At 36.2% G+C, this 22081-nt stretch overlaps 1 protein-coding gene across 4 annotated transcripts in view; it reads right to left on the bottom strand.

Moving 5' to 3' along the window:
• The window catches only part of LOC150083232 (protein hu-li tai shao-like), a 346406-nt gene that overhangs the window by 52257 nt on the left and 272068 nt on the right, over positions 1-22081 (bottom strand). For all 4 annotated transcript variants that reach the window (XM_090377923.1, XM_090377924.1, XM_090377922.1 and 1 more), the window contains 2 exons: positions 20476-20671; positions 9369-9509 (listed from right to left, as the gene is read on the bottom strand). In XM_090377923.1, coding sequence (XP_090234049.1) covers positions 9369-9509; positions 20476-20671 — 337 coding nt within the window. The remainder of the gene's footprint in view (positions 1-9368; positions 9510-20475; positions 20672-22081) is intronic.

Genomic DNA, 22081 nt, shown 5'->3' on the forward strand with positions numbered 1-22081 from the left:
AACATTTTGGAATTCAAAAGTACATCACCAAGGGTGTCAAGACTAATATTCAAGATTTCTAAGGGGTACAAGCTAAAGATTATAATGATTTATGCACCAACATCGAGCCATGATGATGAAGAAGTTGAAGAAATGTACACCAAATTGAGAGTCTTCTAGATGAGCAGAAAACCCACTACACTATTATTATGGGGGACTTCAACGCTAAGGTTGGAAAAAGACAAAACAGCGCAGAAAGGGGAACTACAGGAAATTTTGGAATTGGTGAAAGAAATGAAAGAGGTGAAAGACCCGTGGAATTTGCAGAATCTCAAGGACTGTCAGTAGTGAACACTTTTTTCAAGAAAAGGGTGAACCGAAAGTGGACATGGAAGAGTCCAAATGGATTAGCAACTAATGAAATCGACTTCATCCTCACTAACAGAAGATATATTGTGAATGATGTTACTGTCCTGAATAAGGTAAATGTTGGAAGTGATCACAGAATGGTAAGATGTACACTTGATATAGATGTAGGAAAGGAAAAAACTGACTCGAGCAAATAATACAAATGTCTCTGAAATAACAGAAGAGGAGAAAAAGCAGTATGTACTGGAACTTAAGAACAAGTTTGAGCTTCTGCAGACTGCTCAGGACCAAGATATTGACGAGGAATATTACAAATTTCTGGAAGTGATAAAGCCCAAGAAACCTATAGGGAAAAAGAAATCCAAAGAAGAAAAAATTAGTCAAGAAACACTTGTCATGATGAATCGAAGACGACAAATGAAGAGCAAGGAAAACAGTGATAGGCAGAAAATTGAGTATACTGAGTTATGCAAAGCCATTAGAAAGAGACTCAGAGAGGACATAAGAAGATTTACCACAAGAAAAGTAGAACAAACATTAAGGGAAAACAAAGGATTTAAATCAGCACCAAGTAATATAGAAAGACAAATGATACTGAAACTGAAGAATAGCGATGGTGTACTAATAAACAGCAGAGAAGGCATAATTCAAATAGCAGAAGACTACTATAGAGAATTATACAAGGAGCGAGGGAATGATGCCAGCAGTGGGGAAGATGGATTGCAAAGTAGCAACACATACGACATACACAATATTCTTCCTGATGAGGTAGAACATGCATCGAAGAAAATGAAGAATCAGAAAGTCCCGGGGGAAGATGAAGTTACTGTAGAGTTGTTAAAATTGGAAGGAAGAGACATAACACAAAAACTGGCAAGGCACTTCACAAATTGCATTAGAAAAGGTGTGACACCTAAGCAGTGGAATAATGCAATCATAGTTTTGCTGAATAAGAAAGGAGATAAATCAGAAATTGGAAATTATAGACCATTTAGCTGGTTATCCCACATCTACAAGTTGTTCACAAGGGTCATTACTAACAGATTAGAAAGAATATTTGATGAGAATCAACCGAAAGAGCAAGCTGGCTTTAGGACAGGATTCTCAACCATGGATCACCTTCACGTAATAGCTAATGGAGAAAGCAAATGAATATAAAACATCATTATGCCTGGCATTTGTGGATTATGAAAAGGCATTTGACTCCATACAGCATAAGGCAATGTTTCGGGCACTGGAAAGACAAAGCATAGATACCCAGCATATTATGATTTTGAAGAAAATATATGAGAGTGCTGCCTCCTTTAATAGACTAGACAAAGACAGTAGGAAATTGAAAATTGAGAAAGGAGTTCGACAAGGAGACACAATATCTCCGAAGCTGTTTACTGCTGCCCTTGAGGAAGCTTTCAGAAGATTAGAGTGGTTGCAGAAAGGAGTCAATGTGTACCTAAACCATTTACGATTTGCAGATGACATTGTGGTCATAAGCCACGATCCCAAAGAATTAGAGGAAAATCTTAATCAGTTACGCACAGTTAGTAAGGATTTTGGACTAAAGATGAATATGGCTAAAACAAAAGTAAATGATGAACAAGTATGCCACAGAAAGAGAAATAATGATTGGAGGAGCAGTAATTGAAAAGGTGGAGTCATATACTCATCTGGGACAAGTTATTAGCTGTAATAATGATAAATGGCTGGAAGTCAAGAGAAGGATAAATTTTGAGTGGATAGCATTCAGGAAATATAGTCACATACTGAAGAGCAATATCCCAGTTTGTCTGAAACGTAAAATAATGAACCAATGTATACTCCCCACCAGACTTATGGAAGTGAAACTTGGGCACTTACCAAGAGAATGGAAGAGAAGCTGAGAACTACACAGCGAAGAATGGAACGAATTATATTGGGAATCAGACTGTTAGATAAGAAGAGAAACACATGGATTAGGCAGCAAACTCAAGTAAAGGACATTCTTATCAAAACTAAAGAACTAAAATGGTCTTGGGCAGGACACATAGCTCGAAGACATGATGACAGATGGACTAAGAAAATAACAGAATGGTACCAACCTGGAAGACAAAGGCAGAGACGGATAGATGAAATTCATGAGTTTGTGGGTAGTAGTTAGTTAGTTAGTTATTTGGTTTTTAGAGCATTAGCAACTAAGGCCATATTGCTCCGGGAAATACGGTGGTCATTCTCTGACCTTTCCTCATCCTCCGTATTTGGTGGTGACGGGCTCGAACCCCGGTCTAATCAAGAAGTGTGTGCTACGCACTGCTGCTCCTTCCCACCTGGCTACGGAGGCGCCTTGTGGGTAGTAAATGGATGGCCAGTGCTCAAAAGAGAAGGAACTGGAAAGTTGTTGGAGAGGCCTTCATCCTGCAGTGGATTGAAAATGGCTGATGATGATGAATGTTGGGCTGCTTATATTAGGTACAAAACCCCGTGGGCTCAACATCTGGTGAGTATGGGCTTGGCACACACACACACACACAGGATCCTGAGCTGGATATCATTCTTCTCTTTCTTGGTGATTCCCTTCTATTTTTGACACACACGCACACACACACACACTCTCTCTCTCTCTCTCTCTCTCTCTCTCTCTCTCTCTCTCTCTCTCTCTCTCTCTCTCTCTCTCTCTCTCTCTCTCTCTCTCTCTCTCAGGGGATAGCTCGGGAACTTTTTTTTTTCCTGGTGCAGCATAAGCCTCAGGATTCCTTGCACCATGTGGCTAATAATTAGTCATTGGTAATATACTATCCTCTAGCCTTTCCAGTGACCCAAGTATCCCAAACTGAATGCAGAAATGCATAAAATAAAATTTAAATGCCTGCATTGAAATATAACTGCCCAACCTTTATTATTATTGAGAAAAAAATAACTCATTTAAATAGAGAAGCTACATATGGATTACAAAAACATGAAACATATCTTGAAAATTGCAGTTCTGAAGGTATAGTGGCACAGAGACAGGTGTGAACACAACACAGAAATAGCTGTTGTATTTTGCATTAACTAATGAATTGATGCAGAAATACTATGTTGGCATTTAAAAGCAATCAATGTGCTAAAAACCATCAATCAATTTGACAGAGGTATCATTATGGAGACAGGGAGGCAATTCACATAAACTGGCTTGGAGACTAGAAATGTATGCAATTCTCAAACTACAGGTTGATTCAGAAGTCATGCAACACAAAGATGCATGAAAATGCTGTAACTTTCCTTTTGCCCAACAGATGGCATCTAAAGGATTTTTTACATATAACAGTTATCAATGGCACCAGTTCAGTGCTATTAATGTGTAGCCAGGAGTAAGATGCTATTTTCTCAGGTGCAGTTTGCAATTCATTCATATGCACAGTTTGCAAAATGTTTAACAGGAAATATCCTATTATAATCCCTAATAAGAGTGAGAGAAGAAGAGGTAGACCATTTTTAAAAAAAATTTGGAATTGTTCAAAACAGATGAGAAGAAGAGGTAGACCATTTTTAAAAAAAAATTTGGAATTGTTCAAAACAGATTATGAGAAGTCTCTAGCAAGGAATGCAAAGAAGAAAAGTAGCAACGACTTCTTTACTTATGTAATCACCAGAAGGAAGGGAATGAATCACATGGTTGCTAGATATGAATGGTTTAACTGTTGATGATCCTGCTCAGGTAACTGACAAACTGAATAGTTATTTTGCATCTACATTCACACAAAGATTTTTATGGGGATAGGGATGTCAGATGAGTATCAGATTCAAACAGAGAGCTAAACGATTTTGCAATAACAGAAGAATGTGGAAGAGAAATTGTTGAAGTTAAACAAAAGAAAAAAAAAAAGGCACCTGGGATGGATGGGATCTATCCAATTATATTAATGGAGGCAGCAAAAGAGGCAAGCAAACCTTTAGCCACGATTATGAAATAATCCTTAGATACAGGAGAGATCCCTACGGACTTTGAGAATGTACCCACAATTCATGACATTGGTGACATGAGTAATTACAAACCTGTTATTTTGATTTCTGTTCCAGAAAAATTATGGAGCTAATGGTTAAAGAGGTAATGCAGGAATGCAGTATGGCTGCATTCCTTGTCTAGATTTACAAATCGGCAATCTGACTGGATACTATGATGTCGTAACAAAAGGAACTGGATGCAAAAAATTATTTTGACATCACATATATAAATTTCAGAAAACATTTAATACACTGTTACACACAAAAGACTGCTGTATAAATCAGAGCAGTGTGGCATTATGGAGCAGTGTATAAATCAGAGCAGTGGCCTTAATTTTAAGGCCTTAAGTGCAAAGACACAAAACAGATAAACCATGATCCTTGTAGCTGAAACTCTGCTCTTTCCAGTGATTGCAAAAATGAGAGAATTGAAGGTGTCCCACATTAATATTTGCTCCTTAAGATAGGTCAAATTTGTCTTTCAAATTTTGAGTCAATCTTTGAAGGAAAATATCTCAGCCAGCAAACAAATATAAGAGCTCATATTTAGTTAGGCTGAATTCACGCAGACGTTAAATGGAATTCCCAAAGAAGAAGGTACCAAAGGTTTTTATTTCAAAGTTATGACTTTCAAAAGTCTTCCTTTAATCTGTCATGACAAAATTTTGTTGCCAGTTTTAGACTGCGTTGTAAAAAATGTGAAGGCTTTTGAGCGCCTGGACACCAAATGTTTTGCATTCTCTGCCAAAAGTTAACTAGGTATACCAAGTTTCAGAGCACTGCCTCTCAATTTTGTGCAACAGTAACACTTAAAACTTTGAAAATTTTTTTGTGATTTGCTCCGCGTAACACAAGTGACCTCCACAAAAAGGTGCTGGTGCCTCAAACATACTTTATTTTGAACTGAATTTTTGCACAGCTTCTTTGGAAACCTGTTTAAACATCCACACCAAATTTCAACAAAATTGAAGATGGTTGGGCAGGGACCACTAGGTCAATTGACACGGAATGACCCTATATGCAGATGGATGGATTACACTGTACGACAATAAGTGCATATACATGCACACGCATATGTACAGTGTATGTATGTGAACACCTAAAAATTCAGATTTAATGTAGGTTTTTTTGGATGAAAGAAAAGTATGCCATAATGGCATGGAGAGGAAATAGAAGAGGAAAACTTTTCTACTTTCTGGAATTAAATTGTCAAAAAAAAATTGTACTCAAAAATGGAGGATAAATATCATTAAAAAATTAAATGATTTATATTACAAAGATATGTGCTTTAAATAATTAAATAATACTTTTGGAAAAATAAATAAATAAGTAAATTAGTTAACGTACACAGTGCATTACATTTCAATTCATTAGCAAACAGTAATAATTCACGATTGATAACATGGAATATGGATAGCCTATGTTTTTTTTTTTTTTTCTTGTTAGTTGTTGGCGCATCAGCTTCTATGGCCATAATGCACCTCCCAAAGTCTTTGCATTTTACTGTGATCCAAGCCCGAGGCGGGAATCGAACCCGAGAACCTTTGGGTTGCCAGGCAAGCACTTTACCTACCTGGCTAGCCCAGTCGGCGATGTGATATGTATGAAAATAAGAAATAATTGATGGTTATTTACTAGTCCAATTTTAATGAAATTTGGGAGGGCTTAACAAATCACATTAAATGAGCCAAATATAAAATTCCATATAAATCCATCCATTGGAAGCAGAGTTATTACGTGCAGACAGGCAGACGAAGAAATACTAATTGCCAGATTTCTATTAGTCCCATTTTAATAAAATTTGGGATAACTCAAAGCCCCCTCAATCAGAGAGATATATGTAAAATTTCATGAAAATTCATCCACTAGAAGTAGAGTTATTATATGCAGATGGACAGACAAATAAACAATTTCCAGATTTCTATTGGTCAAATTTTAATGAAACTGGAGACCAGGTTTTTCAAAAAGGGCCAAACGTAAAATTTTATGAAAATCCATCCATTAGGAATTGAGTTACTACATTCAAATAGATGAAGACAATGGGTGCTTTACATACATAAGCTCAAAAGGATTTTGAGCATATGTGCATCAAGCACTTAAAAAGAACATTCTTTTCAATACCTAGAGTAAAATTAAAATGTAAAACCATGAGCATAACACGAACCACTCTTATTATATAATTATTCTATCTAATTTATATAATTTTCTCTGATTAGCCTAAAAGGCCACCTCATTATGGAATAAATAGCTTATTAATATTTAACAAAATCAGGTACATTTATTTCAATTAACTCTGAAGCAAGTCTTTTGCTGCTTTTTTGTAGGTGATTACAAAGATGCAGCAAATTCCTCTGAATTCAATTTAGTACATCTGCAAAAGTAGTGACATTCCATTGTGTGCTTTTGGTTGTTGCAGCAGATTATGCTCTATTGTGCATTTTCATGAAGAACAGTTCTTTTGTGTGCCTTTACTTTTACACCACTCATATACTGACATCTTAAAAATAACTGCCTATATGTAACACAGAACATGGAGTACTGTTGAATATTTACACACTTCAATGAAGCAAACATGTTAAGCGGGTCTGTATGTAAAAATTTTCTTCTTTCATTCTGATGATTATTTAAATTTATAGATAAAAAATATAAAAGTAAGTATACTACAACATGCCTCCATCATGAAGTTTGAACATGGGGGTGATGCAGTTTCTGAAAATTAATGCTTTTTAGAGAGAGACAACTATATTATTAGTTTTGTAATAATATAGTTTGACATGTTTCTATCAAAATGTGCTCTTTTTCAATCTTCAAAATACAAGTTACGTTATAATATTTTAAATCTACTAAATTCAACAGGCACAAAAGAATACATGAAGGAAGTCCTCAATATTTACAAATTTTATAGTTAAAATTAGTTTGCAAATAAGTAGAAATCACAAGCAGTAATAGCAATTTAATATGAATGCATATGTTTTGTCAACTTGCATCATGTTACCTATAGTAATATATGCTTTCATGTGTGATGTATTAATGTTAGTATTGGCCACATAGTGTAAGAAAGCCAGAGGATTTTGCTGCACTGGCAAAAAATAAAGAAAAAAATACAAATAAGAAATATATATATACACAGGGTGTCTCAAATATTGGTACAAACGTTTAGGGGAAGTAGGTAACATCTAAAGGAATGTGAATCGGATGGGAACCAATAACCAGAAACGTCACTGTAAGTCGGTAGACAGCGCGGTAGTCGCTGCACGAAGAGCATGAATCAATATACAAACTGTGAGCTGGCAGACATGCACCTTGTGTATGGATTAGCAGAGGGCAATGGACAAGCCGCTCAACGAATTTATGGAGAACGCCTCCCAGACAGACATGTACCGGACCACCGTTTGTTTGCGCGTGTGCATCAAAATAAGTGCGATTATGGGTCATTTAGAGGTAACAGGAGTAGTGCGGGCAGACCACGTTCGACGCGAACTCCCGCCATGGAAGAAAGTGTGTTGAATGCCGTCCAGAATAATCCTACTAGAAGCACACATGCCATTGCCTCTGCCTTAGGAGTGTCTCGTTGCAGTGTACAGAGTGTCTGGCACGACGATTCCTTACACCCCTTTCATCTCCAAAGGGTTCAGTTACTGCTCCCCCAAGAGCATCCTGCACATGTGGCTTTTGCGCAGTGGTTTCTCCAAGAAAGTGTTCAAGACTCGAATTTTCCAGCCTATGTTTTGTTCACGGATGAGGCTTATTTCACTCGGGAAAGCTTATTCAATCAGCACAATGCTCATGTGTGGGCTCATGACAACCCATACGGTGTGTGCCCCCATGCGGCACAACATCGCTTCGCAATAAATGTGTGGGCAGGTATGGTCGGTGACTGCTTAGTCGGCCCATACCTGTTACCATTCCGCATAAACTCCACTAAATATCGGATCTTTCTTGAACAAGTTCTACCAGGGTTACTTGACGATGTTCCAGCAAATGTGAGACGAAACATTTGGTTTCAACATGCCAGGGCACCTGCCCATTATGGAAGGTGTGTTCGTGACCATTTGAACAGGCATTTTGGGCGTCGATGGATTGGCCGGGGTGGACCCGTTGCCCATCCATGCTGCGTCTGTGTCACGCATGCATCGCATCTCATGGTGGAATCTTCGAGCATCTGTTGTAACACCATGAAATGCATCCATTTCATATTCCATTGTTAATATTATGCCAAATAAATGTTTGCCGCTAATTACTGCCATGTCATTTCTGCTTTTTGTGCATCTGCTACTACTTTCCCGTGACATTTCCGGTTATGATTTCCTATGCGATTCACATTCCTTTAAATGTTACCTACCTCCCCTTAACGTTTGTACTAATATTTTTGAGACACCCTGTATACAAAATAAAACAATACCAATGTGTTTCCCTCCTCACATTGGTAACTCTCCAATTGACACTTTTGAATTTCCCCAAACTGTCAGTTTCAACTATCTGCAGAGATAAAGTTATAATATCTCATATGAAATGCACATTCCCAACTCATTTCTGTGGGTCTGATTTCCAACTTTTTTTTTTTTACTTTGATAAAATACAATTGAAACCTTTATACATGAAGTCTTTTGTTGAATTTAACAGAAACTGCTGGTAGTTCCACCGAAAATTCATTCGGCGCCTCCGTAGGTGGGCAGGAGCAGCAGTGTGTAACACACTGCTTCTTGATCAGACCGGAGTTCGAGCCTGTGACCACCAAATATGGAGGATGCGGAAAGGTCAGGGAATGACCACCACACATCCCCGGAGAAATATGGCCTTAGTTGCTAATGCTCTTAAAAACCAAAAATAACATAACTGAAAATTCAAATGCTCAAACTTTCCTTTTGCTTACACCTATAATATACAGATTTATGCACTAGTAAAAACAATGATTATAGCAGTAATTTCTAGTTATGGATATGAATACATTAAATAAAATACAGAGAAGAAACTTTTATTTCTGAGGTAAGTTTTGAAAATAAAAGCTTCTGTTCCATTTTATTTTAACATATACCCCAGAAAGAAATAAAGTTACTACTTACCTTCCTCATCTGACACTGGAGAAAGAGGCGATGGTGGTGGGGATTTGGATGCAGGGGGTGTAACAATTGCTTGCTGCTGTTCTGGAAGTGCTACTGGTTCAACTAAAAGGGGTTTTATTTCTTCTGGCACCTCATCTTCCACTGTTAAAACATTTAAATTTACTTTTGTGATAAAATAGCAAATTCAAATTTTATTAAATTGTAGAGTCAAAAATTTTATAACATTCACTAATGGATGCAATGCCTGTATCAATTTTTGTCAATGAGCATACAAGGACACAAACCATTTGTTTAGATATGCATGTTTAGTTTGTGAAAGCTGTAAAGGAAAAGCACCTTCTACAGCTAACCTTTTAATTAGATTGACATCCCCACCTCTCACCTCCCTTCCATCAACACTATTCCCAGTATACCATAATCAAACAGCTCCTGAAAGAGCACCAGTTCAAGCATGTAGTAGAGTTTGAATGTGATATATTGGAGGCACAAAGCGAAATTACGGCATGAAGGACCAATTTCAACAATAGTATTTCTGCTAGAAAATAAGAAGGCACTGCTTAAGATAGAAAACAGTAAAACTTATCACAACAGTAACAACATTGTGGCACAGGTTCTACAACTTTGACTCTGCTGTGTATGTCAAAAATATAGTCTAATCATGGCTGTAGGCATAATAAATTTAAATAAGATTACTGTATTCATTATGAAGACAAAAGGAAGAGAAACAAAAATCTGCAATATGATACCAGATCAATAAGTGTCAAGATTACTATGATCAGCAGACAACTGCACATCCTATCTGTTAATAATAGTAAATTTTTTCACTGGTCAAAAAAGAATTGAACAAACTTCTGAAGCAAATGGAAAGGTGTTTTTTTTTTTTTTTTTTGCTTGATGCTGTATAAGCTTACTTTCTTGCATCATATATCTTCACTAATGCTAATATTCAGTGCTTCAGCTATAGCATAGCTGAAGCACTGAATATTATGTTTGTTGTCATGTGCTGGTTGGTGGAACAAATGGACAATGTAGTGGAAGCATTAAAAGTTATTACTTTTTTTTTTTTTTTGGTTATAAATCATAATTATTACTATTTGCTAAAGTGCCTGAAATGTGTTACATTTAAGGCACTTCAGCAGATAGTTTTTTTTGTAGTAGTACTCTTGCTATTAGTCTAGAATGGGAGATGCCCAACTGTAAGTCAGTAGTGAAAGCTAATATTGGCTATGTCACATGGCCAATTGTACCAAATCTAAAGCAAGTTTTCTAGTGGCAAAAGATGTATGGACATTGACTTATTTTCCCACAACTGTTACATATAGTTAGGGTAGGAAAATAGGAATAAGTTAATGAAATTTTTATTCTAATCTCAAGTTGAAAGAAGACAGTGAAAACAAGAAAATATCAGCAAGAAAGCAGTGTAAATCCTTCTTTCTAAGTATAGTCCTTAAAAACCTCATTGTATAACTGACCATATCATTGTGGTAAATGATATTAAACTAACCGAAGTTGCCTTGGTATATAAAGAGAGAATTTAAGAATAAAGGGACTGTCATCTTACACTGAGTTAAAAAAATAAAAAAAAATAAATAAGAGATTAAAAAAAAAAAAGTTAAAACAGACAAAAATCAAAATTCTTAGATTATGTCAACAACCATTTCAACAATAGAGAAATGCTCTAGCTTAATTCATATTCCTGATGTTAAAATCACCTTATTGAAGTATGGCAAAAATTTAAGAGAACTCTGTTGAAGTTACAAAAGAGTTGTGTAAGGAAATATAAAGAAAAGTGTAAGATGGCAAAGATATGAAGGAAAAGCCTCCCATGCTTTTACCTAAAAATCATAGGAAGGTTTTTAGGTAAAAGCATGGGAGGCAAGTATCAGGAAGCTAAGAAAATGTTTTGGGGTTTCATGAAAAATCTTAGAACCAGGAAAAACTAAGGAATAAAACCAGGAATAACTAAGGTGATCAAAAATGATAAAACTTAAAAGAGAAAGTTATTGCAAAAGTATGAAGTAAATATGGGTGTGATTCTGTCAAAACTATGAATTGAAATAAGATCCACCAAATAATTTTTTTTCTTTTCCTTTTTCAGTGCAGCTAAAAAAGAGACAGTAAACCTAAAAATCTATACATCCTAAACCTAATGCAACATTTCCATTGTGCTCACTATCAATAACTATATACAAGTAATCTAGAAATTTTCGTTCTGAAGTTTTATTTATCCTTTATTATTTGTGTATTACTTTTCATTATGCACACAGAATTTCAAAGGTTTCTTATGTAGTGCTACCACATATCTAGATTTTTCCCAGACATGTTCAGCTTTTAAATCTCTTTGGTGACATCAGAAAATTCTAAAATGAATTAGAAAAATGAATGAAGGTGGAATTCTCACTGTTATAAAGAATTCCAGAACTAGGGGTCAGAAATTCAAACTAACAGGGCTTGAGGTTTAGATTAGATCATAGGAAGTTTCCTTTTAGCCAGCAAGTTATTGATTGCTGGAACAAGTTGCCCTTGCAGGTAATTGAAGCTGACAGTTTTAATATATTCAAAGGTCAACCTGTGTGGGGTGGGAAGCACTTAATTTGTATTTTCTTATCTACTTCTTTTTTTTTTTCCCTTGCACTATTTGGCAAACACTATTAGTATTACTAAAGCAAGCTTTCTTTTCATGACTAGATGTTGATTTCTGACGATTGATTCAGCCTTTACCAGTAGACCCTAATGGTGATCTATTTTTCTGAAAGCCAAACTGATTACTGTTGATCATGTTTCGTGACTCGAGATACCAGGTTAGTCAATGGCATATTAGACAGCTGGTAAAACAAATATACAGAAATATACTATACAAATATACAGAAACAAGGAAATGTATGTTCAGAGAATATATTGAAAAAATTCAACAGTGAGGATAACGATTTCTGATTTAGATGTTTGAGCATGATATGGTAAATCCTAATATAGTTAGGGAAGGATGCTATGTGGTTGTTTTCCATTAAGATTATTACTATATTTAATAGTAATAATCCACTCATATACCATGTGAAATTAATAATATAGTTTATTAAGCAATTGCCTAAACCATTATACATTAAGGTTACGTTTTAGGCATTTTGCTGATATCCATCATCAGACCACGCTGTTGGGGGACAGAACAATAGAAAAAGTTACAAATTTGACTATATTACAATAACAATTACAATTATTACAATTACAAAGTTATTAAATTAATTTTGAATTTTAAGTCTAAAGTATTTAGTGTGAATTATCGTTACAATAGAAAACAGATATTAATTTAAGTAAATCCAAATATATAAAGATTAAAAATGCTTACTGACTCTTACTTGCCAATGTTACCAAAAATCTGATGTGCATCCAGGCAAGAGGGGCTGCCAGCAGCTAATTTACAGGTAAGGGATTAAGTTCATTAGCCAATAGAATGGTGCCAAGTTTTCTATCAATCCAGTGTTTTCACCACATAACTGGAGTATTGTTGGCTGTCTACTACCTTCTGTTCCAAGAATGATGAGAGCAATGATTGGGCCCAATCTGCAATGGACAAGGTAGCAGGAACTGAGACTTTGGTTTGTGTTGGCTGACATTTTTGGGTTGCTACTGCATAAGTGTGTTTAGGTGCATTGGGCATAATATGCTTCTTTGCCTCTTGGTACGTAACTTTCCATCCTACCCTATATTTTTGAATTCCCCCCCCCCTTTTTTTCCAGAGTTCACAGGATTTGGAGTAGGCAGAATGCTGACCTTTGCAATTTGGACAGTGGTATTTCAGCATCACAGTCAGTCTGGTTATGTAAGGATAATGTTGCATGTGGGAGTAAAAATCTCCATTTTTCCTAATCATGTGGCTTGTATAACATTTTGGCTTTCCAGTTCCTGGATCAGTTCATCTGTGGCATTCATCAGGACCAACTCTGTAATTACTCCTTTGGATGTATTTAAATAAAACTACCACCAAAGGTTGGTAGTTTTAGTAGAGCCTCAGAATGTTTACAAATCTCAGTTTCCACTAATAAATCGTCAGATCTGAGTTTTCTCACCATTTTGGGTGAACCCACCACTTTTTATGCATATCTGTATAAGAAATGGAGACAGCATACTCTTAGATTTGTCCAATAGAGAATGCAAAATAAAGAATGATAGGCATTCCTGTTGTTATGTGTCTGTACACATAGCCTTTTTGACTGTGATGTTTCATGGTCAGTTCCCATGACAGTGTATGATGAGTGTCTAGGCTGCTCAAGTGGAGGATAATAATCATATTCCATGGTTTGCACATTTTTTTTTTGCATGGGGCTAACTTTCCCCCCCAGGTTTCTGGTCCTGCCATGAAAAGGCAGGAGCAGTGCTGCTAGAGTGATCAAGTGATATAAAGTTAGTCAGTCAGTAATAAGAGAAGAAAAAAGAAAGACTACTTTCTTTTTTGAAACTAGATTATAATTTGAAAGACAGTCTACCTTACTTAGTGTGAATGAAAGAACTTTTAAAACTATACATAAACCGTGGTTTTGAGAAATCGCTTTTTAAATCACACACAGTCGCCTGATTACTATAGTACTTGGCACCCAGGACCCTTCTACACAATGCCCTCTAATGAAAAATTAATCAGAAATGGGTCCAGCAGAATAGACAATTAAAAAATAAAATACACACAAAAATGTCCTAGTATAGAAATGGAATATTTCAAAATAACTAAAGCAGATATTAAAATCTCATTTATGCAAGGATCTCAATGCATTTGAAGCATGTCAGGTTTTATCCAGACTTTTTTAGCTCCCTGGTGAGCTGAAAAATTATATTTTAATTAAAGTGGTCAGTCCTACTCATACTAGCTGTTTTTTTTTTTTTTTTTGATTTGGTAGTTGTTGGCGCATCGGCTTCTGTGGCCATATTGCACCTCCCAAGGTTTTTGCAGTACTTTGATCCAAGCCCGAGGCGGGAATCGAACCCGCGACCTTTGGGTTGCTGGGCAGGTACTTTACCCACTCGGCTAGCCCGGTCGGCCCTTATATATATATATATATATATATATATATATATATACTAGCTGTGTTCAGTGTTCATACTAAATGCAGGCAACTGCAAGCTGCCATTTTTCATATGCTATAGCATATTAGTACATAACATGATGTACATGGGCACATCCTTCATGCTGAAGTAGCCACTACAAGAACACCCCGAATTATGTAAAGGTTGCGTTCTGCGGAAAGCTACGTAAGTCGGAATTTCCCCCATGCTTGTGCAGCTCTTGCAACTGTGCTTGCTGAATTGACTGAATCAAAAAAGAAATGTTCGAAGAACATGTAAATAGAATTATTTACTGTATTTATTCAATTTTTTATCTCATGCACAGGAAAAATTACAAAACCGTGCAATTTAAAAAATTTCAAATTTATAAAATTACAAAAAAGAGAGGAGACAGGCATTACGTTAGTAAGTTTTACCTCTCCAGCATTGTTGCCAGAATCGACGTCTTCAGCTGATAAGTACAGTGCTGGGAGGTTGAGGGCTGTGGAGATTTAGAAGGGGTCAGCCGCTAAATCTTACGAAAGAACATTTTAACGGATGACTGGACGGTGTCTTTTTTCTTTTCATCGTAGATTTCTTTATAGCAAGCAAGCATTCACCCCTCTGTTAACTTTTAATAATTGTTCGCTGTCAGGATCCATCTTCTCAAACCTCACCACTGCCTATGCAATTTCACGAAATGCTATTGCCATCTCTATGGCGATGAAGCGTCTCAGCTGCTCATTTGGTTCATCTTGAGCTTCGTCAGCATTTTATTCTTTCACCATTGCTGCCTGCAAGTCAATGTTATTTGTTAGATAATTCCTTCTCTTCTTCCTCTATTAACTTCTCTATGTCTTTGGCATCAACCTCCAACTGAAGTAGCTCTGCAACCTTTACAATCTTATCTGTAAACTCTTCATATGATTCATCTTTTTCAAATCCTTCATAGCCTTTTACATGCCGTGGGCATATTTTCTTCCATGCACCATTTAAACAACTTTTAGTAATTTCCGCCCAGGCCTTATTAAAGTTGGTGTGGTAAATATTGTAAGATTTCCAAAAGTCTCTCAACATAAAATTTTTCTCATCGCCTACTGCAGACAATGCCTGAGCAAATGTTGTCCGTAAACAGTATGCTTTTAAATTTGAAAAAACACACTGATTCATAGGTTTGATGAGTGAAATTGTGTTTGGCAGTAGAAATATGACTCTCACGTTCAAATTGAAATCATCTAGATGTAGGGAATTGCATATTCAGGGGTGAACAGAAGGGGCATACGCCCCCCCTTACCCTAATTTTTTTAGAATGCCTCTTGCATTCTAAAAAAATTCACTGGTCTCCATGCCCCTGTTACGATGATACCTGGATACGCCACTGTCTAGATGCGTAGGATGTCCAGGAGCATTATCTAATACAGTGGTTTTCAACCAGGGTGCGGCAACAACATTCCAGGGGTGCCATGTAATTTGGGTTTAAGTTACTTAAACTTTTCATTATTTCTTAATTTATGTTTATTTCATTATAAAATGGTGTACAGTATCTTTTTAATTTTGTGATGCTCTATAATTGACGTTTACTTAGTACTTCATTTTATTAAAGAATAAAACTATATACAAACATACAAATTATATATGTATTATATATATCCATATATATGGATATATAAAGAGAGAGAATCGGATCAAACAGGCAGAAAATTGAGTGGTGGTGCCACAAAATAAAACAAATTACTTAGGAGTGCCGTTATTAAAAAAAAAGGTTGAAAACTGCTGATCTAATAGATGCAAATCTTGAAAAGAACTTCGTTGTCATTACAATATTTTCAACCTCGGAAATGAAGCAGCATTTAAACCAATGCTCAAAGAGAGATATTGTTATCCATGCTCTCTGGTTCGATCAGAAATGCATGAGTAGGGTGGCTTTATTGATGCCCTTAAATGCACGAGGATTTCCAGAATGGTACACAAGCAGTGGTTTTAATCTGTAATCTCCTGCTGCATTAGCCCCAAGAAAGAGCGTGGCCCTATCTTTTGATGCCTCGAAACCTGGCATTGTCGTTTTCCTCTTTGGCAATGTATGTTCAATCCGGCATTTTTTTCCAACACAGAGTGGTCTTGTCAACATTAAAAATTTGCTGCGTTGAATAGCCGCCCTTATCAATAATTTTTTCCAACACATCACAAAATTTCTCTGCAGCTGCAGAATCGGCACTGGCAACTTCACCAAATACTTTAACATTGTGGAAACCAGCGTGATGCTTGAACCTATTAAGCCACTCGTTGCTTGCCACGAACTTGGGTTGGGGTTCGCCATATTTATCCTTAACATCTTTATAAATACTTGTTGCTTTTGCTTGAATGGTCAGTCAGACTCATGGGCACTCACTTCTGAATCTGATTTTCCATCCATATTAACAGATGTTCGATCTCCGATATAGCACCTGAACGCTGTTTTGTGATCATTGTTGATCTTAAGTGTGCTGATCACTTTGACATGTTCTTTTATACACGCACTGTCCTTTAAAATAGTATTCACTGTTGAAGCAGCAAGACCTAATTCCCTTGCAATAGATGACAAACTTTGTCCGGCTTCATACTTCTTAATCATTTTCATCTTCGTTTCTAAATCAATTTTGTTTTGTTTTCTGGCACTAACACCACTTGCACTTTTCGTTGGTCACTTTCCCTTCATCATTGTAATACGTAAATAGGAATGAAGAGAAGTTTCTGAAAATTTGTTTTTTGTATGATTGAATATTTCAGTGAAGGGGAACACTTTTCACCATAATACCGTAACGTAAAAACCCACGCAATGTAGTTATTGGTATTATCGCAAATGCAATGAGATCGACTTTACTAACCATTTATAATTAGATGAACTAACAGAAAAGCCCAATAAATCGGAAAGTGCATATTGTTTTTATTGTATTTTTGGTCGTGACCTCCAGAAACGTGCTTTGGAAAAATATCAAAGGCATTCAAAATTGATACTTATAACGGAACATATGATAACGATGAAATTGTAGTGCAATTTCCATTATAAAAATGATCTTTTAGAGAGATAAATATCTTAATAATATAGCAAAATTTTCAAATTGCAAGAACTTGGAAGGAATTACAAAAAAAATAAAAATAAATACATAAATAAACAAAACAAAACAAAACAAAACAAAAAAAAAAAAAAAAAAAAAAAGCGAACGACAACAACAAAGTGTTTCGGGTCCACATTACGATATTCTCACCATACCTCCATTTATTCCTACGGGATGCAGAACACATTTCCGCGAATTTTTTAAGTTTGCACTGGCCAGCAAAAACTTATGCAAAGTCGAGTATTACTTAAGTCGGGGAGTTCCTGTATATTATTCTATTTTTTAGAACTCATCTAGCCTGCTAAGCTGATCAGTCCATATCCCATTTAGGCAAAATTAAAATTGATATACCCTGCTCAGCTTGCAACATATTCAGAGATTTTCAGTACAGTACAGGCTGGCCTCGATTAACGCGATTAATTCGTACCGTGAGTGCATTGTGCAAAATGGAAATGCGTTAATCGAATATAATAAACTAGAAAAGAAGAGCGAAAGCTTTAGAAAAGAATAGCGAAAGCTTAATATGCAAAGTCGAGTATTACTTAAGTCGGGGAGTTCCTGTATATTATTCTATTTTTTAGAACTCATCTAGCCTGCTAAGCTGATCAGTCCATATCCCATTTAGGCAAAATTAAAATTGATATACCCTGCTCAGCTTGCAACATATTCAGAGATTTTCAGTACAGTACAGGCTGGCCTCGATTAACGCGATTAATTCGTACCGTGAGTGCATTGTGCAAAATGGAAATGCGTTAATCGAATATAATAAACTAGAAAAGAAGAGCGAAAGCTTTAGAAAAGAATAGCGAAAGCTTAAAAAGCGGTACTCACCTTGAAATTAATCTGCGATGGTTTACTTATTTAGCGTGGTTAATGTTTAAGTTGAATTGTTAAACTGAAAAATTAAAAGGGAGGGAAGTAGGTAAAAGTTGACTGAGTTAAATAGGCGCAAGGAAATAGAAGTGTACACATCCAATCCTTGGTTGTCATCGAAATAAAAGAAAAGAAAAGAACAGTTAAAAACTGTAAGTGAATCCGGTGAAGCCAATAGTCTTTACGAGGACTTTCGTTAGTTAAAGAACGTCTTCAGTTGGCAATGTGTGGGGAGAGAACGCGCATGGTATTTTAAGAATAAAAAATTATACTCTCGTGATGCCTTTTTTGACATGTGGGAACTTTAATCTCGAGAGGTTTCAAATTGGGGAAAGATTGAAGGGGAGTTTAGAATTTAGAATTTTGAGGTTAGAGTGGTGCTTGTACCATTCAATAACTAGGGCTTCATATTGAAGGATTCTGTAGCTGGATTTTAGTTTAATGATGGAAATGGCAGAGTCGATGAGCGGGTTGTGGTTGTGAGTCTGGGCATGAGTTGTAAGTTCTGTGACAGATTGGTTAGACATGAGACTATGGAAATGGTAGTAGGCACGGGTGTTGGATGTTTTTGATGAGCCAAATTTAGTAGTGGTACTTCCGATATAACATGTGTTGCAGTTTTGTTGACAATTAATGAGGTATATAATATTATTAAGGTCGTTTGTAGGATATTTGTATGTGTCTTTATAGGTGCTGAAGAAGGATCCTAATTTGTTGTAGGTGGAAAAAACAAGGGAGATATCAGTGTTGTTTTCAAGGTGAATACCGCTTTTTAAGCTTTCGCTATTCTTTTCTAGTCTATTAACACGGTACTTGAAGATTTCTAAAAATTTCGTATTGTCGAATATAATAATCAATAGGAAAAATTATAATTGGTCCTTCACCTTCTGGATTATCCATAAAGAATTTTAAAAATACCTTTTTAACTGTATACAATGTAAAAGATAATGAAAATAATTATGGAATTAAATGTTTATTGCATAAAACAGCGGTTCCCAAACTGCGCCGCGGAATATTTCGAGGGAAACACAGCGATACTCAACATCTGTCGGACACTGCACGAATTACTAGCTAGAGGTAGTTCACAGTTTCAACATTTCTTATTAAGTTATTTGGACCTAACTACTAAACGGAACTGTTAGGTATTTCTTTTGTTCTGGGTGCGCCATAAAAAAATTACTGAGACACTAAGGGCGCCGTGAAGCAAAAAAGTTTGGGAACCTCTGACATAAAATACACGATGAAGAAATGACTGTTGCAGAAATATTTGAACAGTGTTGACCTTTTCTTTTCATCAGTCAATTTCCGATAGCCAACAACAATCTTCTCTGGGCCTCGGCGAAATAAATATCGCAGAGAACCTCAAACAAAAGGTTTGAGGTTCTCTGCGATATGAAAGATTTCATCTATTTCTTTTACGATTTTATCTTTTATCTCCTTCGCAGTAACATTTTCATCTGGCTCATTTAAAAATTTGAATTTTTAAATGCAAGTCTGCATTGACTTTATTAGCTGGAGACAAACAAGTAACAAGTCTTCTTCCGATAGTTGATGGAACGCACCAAGGCGGGAAGCAGGCAAACGTTTGTTTATTGCCCGTCCGGCATGCAGTAAGCTTAATGCGCGATTCAAAATTTTTTTTTTTTTTTATGCGATAGTTGAAAAAAGAAGATTGCATTAACTGGAAATTTGCATTGTGTAAAATGAAAAGTGGTATAATTTTTCAAATAGCTGTAACTGAAAAACGCATTAATCGAACTCAAGTTATGCGAGGCCTAGCTGTATACAGTCATTTTTATATGGCAATGAATTATTTATGTATATATATGAAATCAAATGTTTTTCTTAAACACACACACACACACACACACACACACACACACACACACCACACACACACACACACACACACACAGACAGAGAGAGAGAGAGAGCAGCGGATATGCAAATTTTCCAATAAAAACTTTGTAAAGGAAAAAAAAAAAAAAAAGAAGCTTTTTATCTTATTATAAATGTATCATAGTTAATTTTTAATAAGTTACTATGTTAGAGTTAAACTTAAATCAGAAATTGTGCAAATTAATTTTTAACTTTTTTAGAAATTCTACCTGATTCGCCTCGTTGCTTCTTTTCAACAATGCGCTTGTAATCTTCTAATTCCTGGTCACTTATATTGTCAAAAGGATTCCTAGAATATGCACTTTTAAATACCATTGCATTATGCTGAAATTCCCTCTGGATAATACCTTTAGATGCTGCTCCTACCAGCACCACTTGGTCACTTGTATTGCTCACCATAGCATCCTAAAAAAGATTAAATTAATCATATTTGAAATTTCACACCAAATCTACAGATGCATTCTATTGCTCCCTCCTATATACATAAAAAAAAAGTGGGAGGAGTGGTGACTTCTTAACTGCTTAAGGTAAAATAAAAGGTTAGCCCATGCTCGACAGAAATTACAGAGAGTTTACTGTATATAGGCTAAACAGTGTCCTGCTCCTCTTAAAAGGCCCATAGCAACTAATCACACTGAGTAGATTTTGGCAAGTAGGACAGATGATGCAATAGCTCAAACCCACAATCACAGTGTTGCTTGAGTCAATGCTGCTGCTGTGTGTGTGTGTGTGTGGTGCGTGTGCGTGCTGGTACATTGTCTTGATGCAAAATGACTCTTTTGGCCAATTTCCTGTGCTTCTTGAGCTTCAATTCCTAATGGTAACATCTCGATAGGTTAGAATAATACTCGGCACTGATAGTGGTACCCCTTCCAGAAAATCAACCATGATCACTCCTAATATCCCAGAAGACATATGACTTTCCCAGTCGATTTTTGAACTCAATTTTTTAGAAGGGGAAAAAGAGGGATGCTTTCACTGTTTCGATTGTTCTATTGTTTCAGGGCTGAAGTAGTGCACCCGTGTTTTGTCCATTGTGACATATGGTAGACCGTATAGTAGATATAAATTAGTCTGTAATCAAGTCCCAAAGGTGGCTAGGCAAGCTAAGGCAGATTAAGAAAAGTCTTTAGCAAAGGATGCAAAGACTTCTTTACTTATGTTAAGGAAGGGTGATGAATAACACCAGTCCAATTTATACCAACGGTTTAACCGTTGATAGTCCTGCTCAGATTGCTGGCAATCTGAACAGGTATTTTGCATCTACATTCATACATCAGGAATTCTTAAGAGAAGGGGATGCCAGAAATTTATCAAACTCTAACATCAAGCTAATGTGATAAATGATAGGAAAGTGGAAAAGAAATTGTTGAAGCAAAAAAAAGGCACTTGGGATGGATCCAGTTATATTAAGGGAGGCAGCAAAGTTGGTAAGCAAACCCTTAACCATAATTATCCTTGGATTCATGGGAGGCCTCTGTGGACAGGACATATGTAGATGTATCTGCAATTCACGGGGGGGGGGGGGGGGGGCAAAAGGTGACATGAGTAATTACAGACCTGTTAGCCTGACTTCTGCTCCAGAGGAAGCAATGCAGTTGCCAATTCAAGAAATAATGCAGGACCATCTATCGTCTAAAGGGACCTCCCTCTAAAAAAAAGATACAGTGCCAATGGCAGGCTATTTTGCACCCAGCACTCTAGGCAAGGCTGGCTAACTACTTGCAAATGAAAAGCATAAAACTCGATACTTCCCAATTCATTTTAAATTGCAAGAATAAGAAATACAATAATCTTTGATTATCTTTCTCAAAT

The sequence above is a fragment of the Mastigoproctus giganteus genome, chromosome 7 (genome assembly GCF_048544385.1).
Source record: "Mastigoproctus giganteus isolate SK-2022 chromosome 7, ASM4854438v1, whole genome shotgun sequence".
NCBI lineage: Eukaryota > Metazoa > Arthropoda > Arachnida > Uropygi > Thelyphonidae > Mastigoproctus > Mastigoproctus giganteus.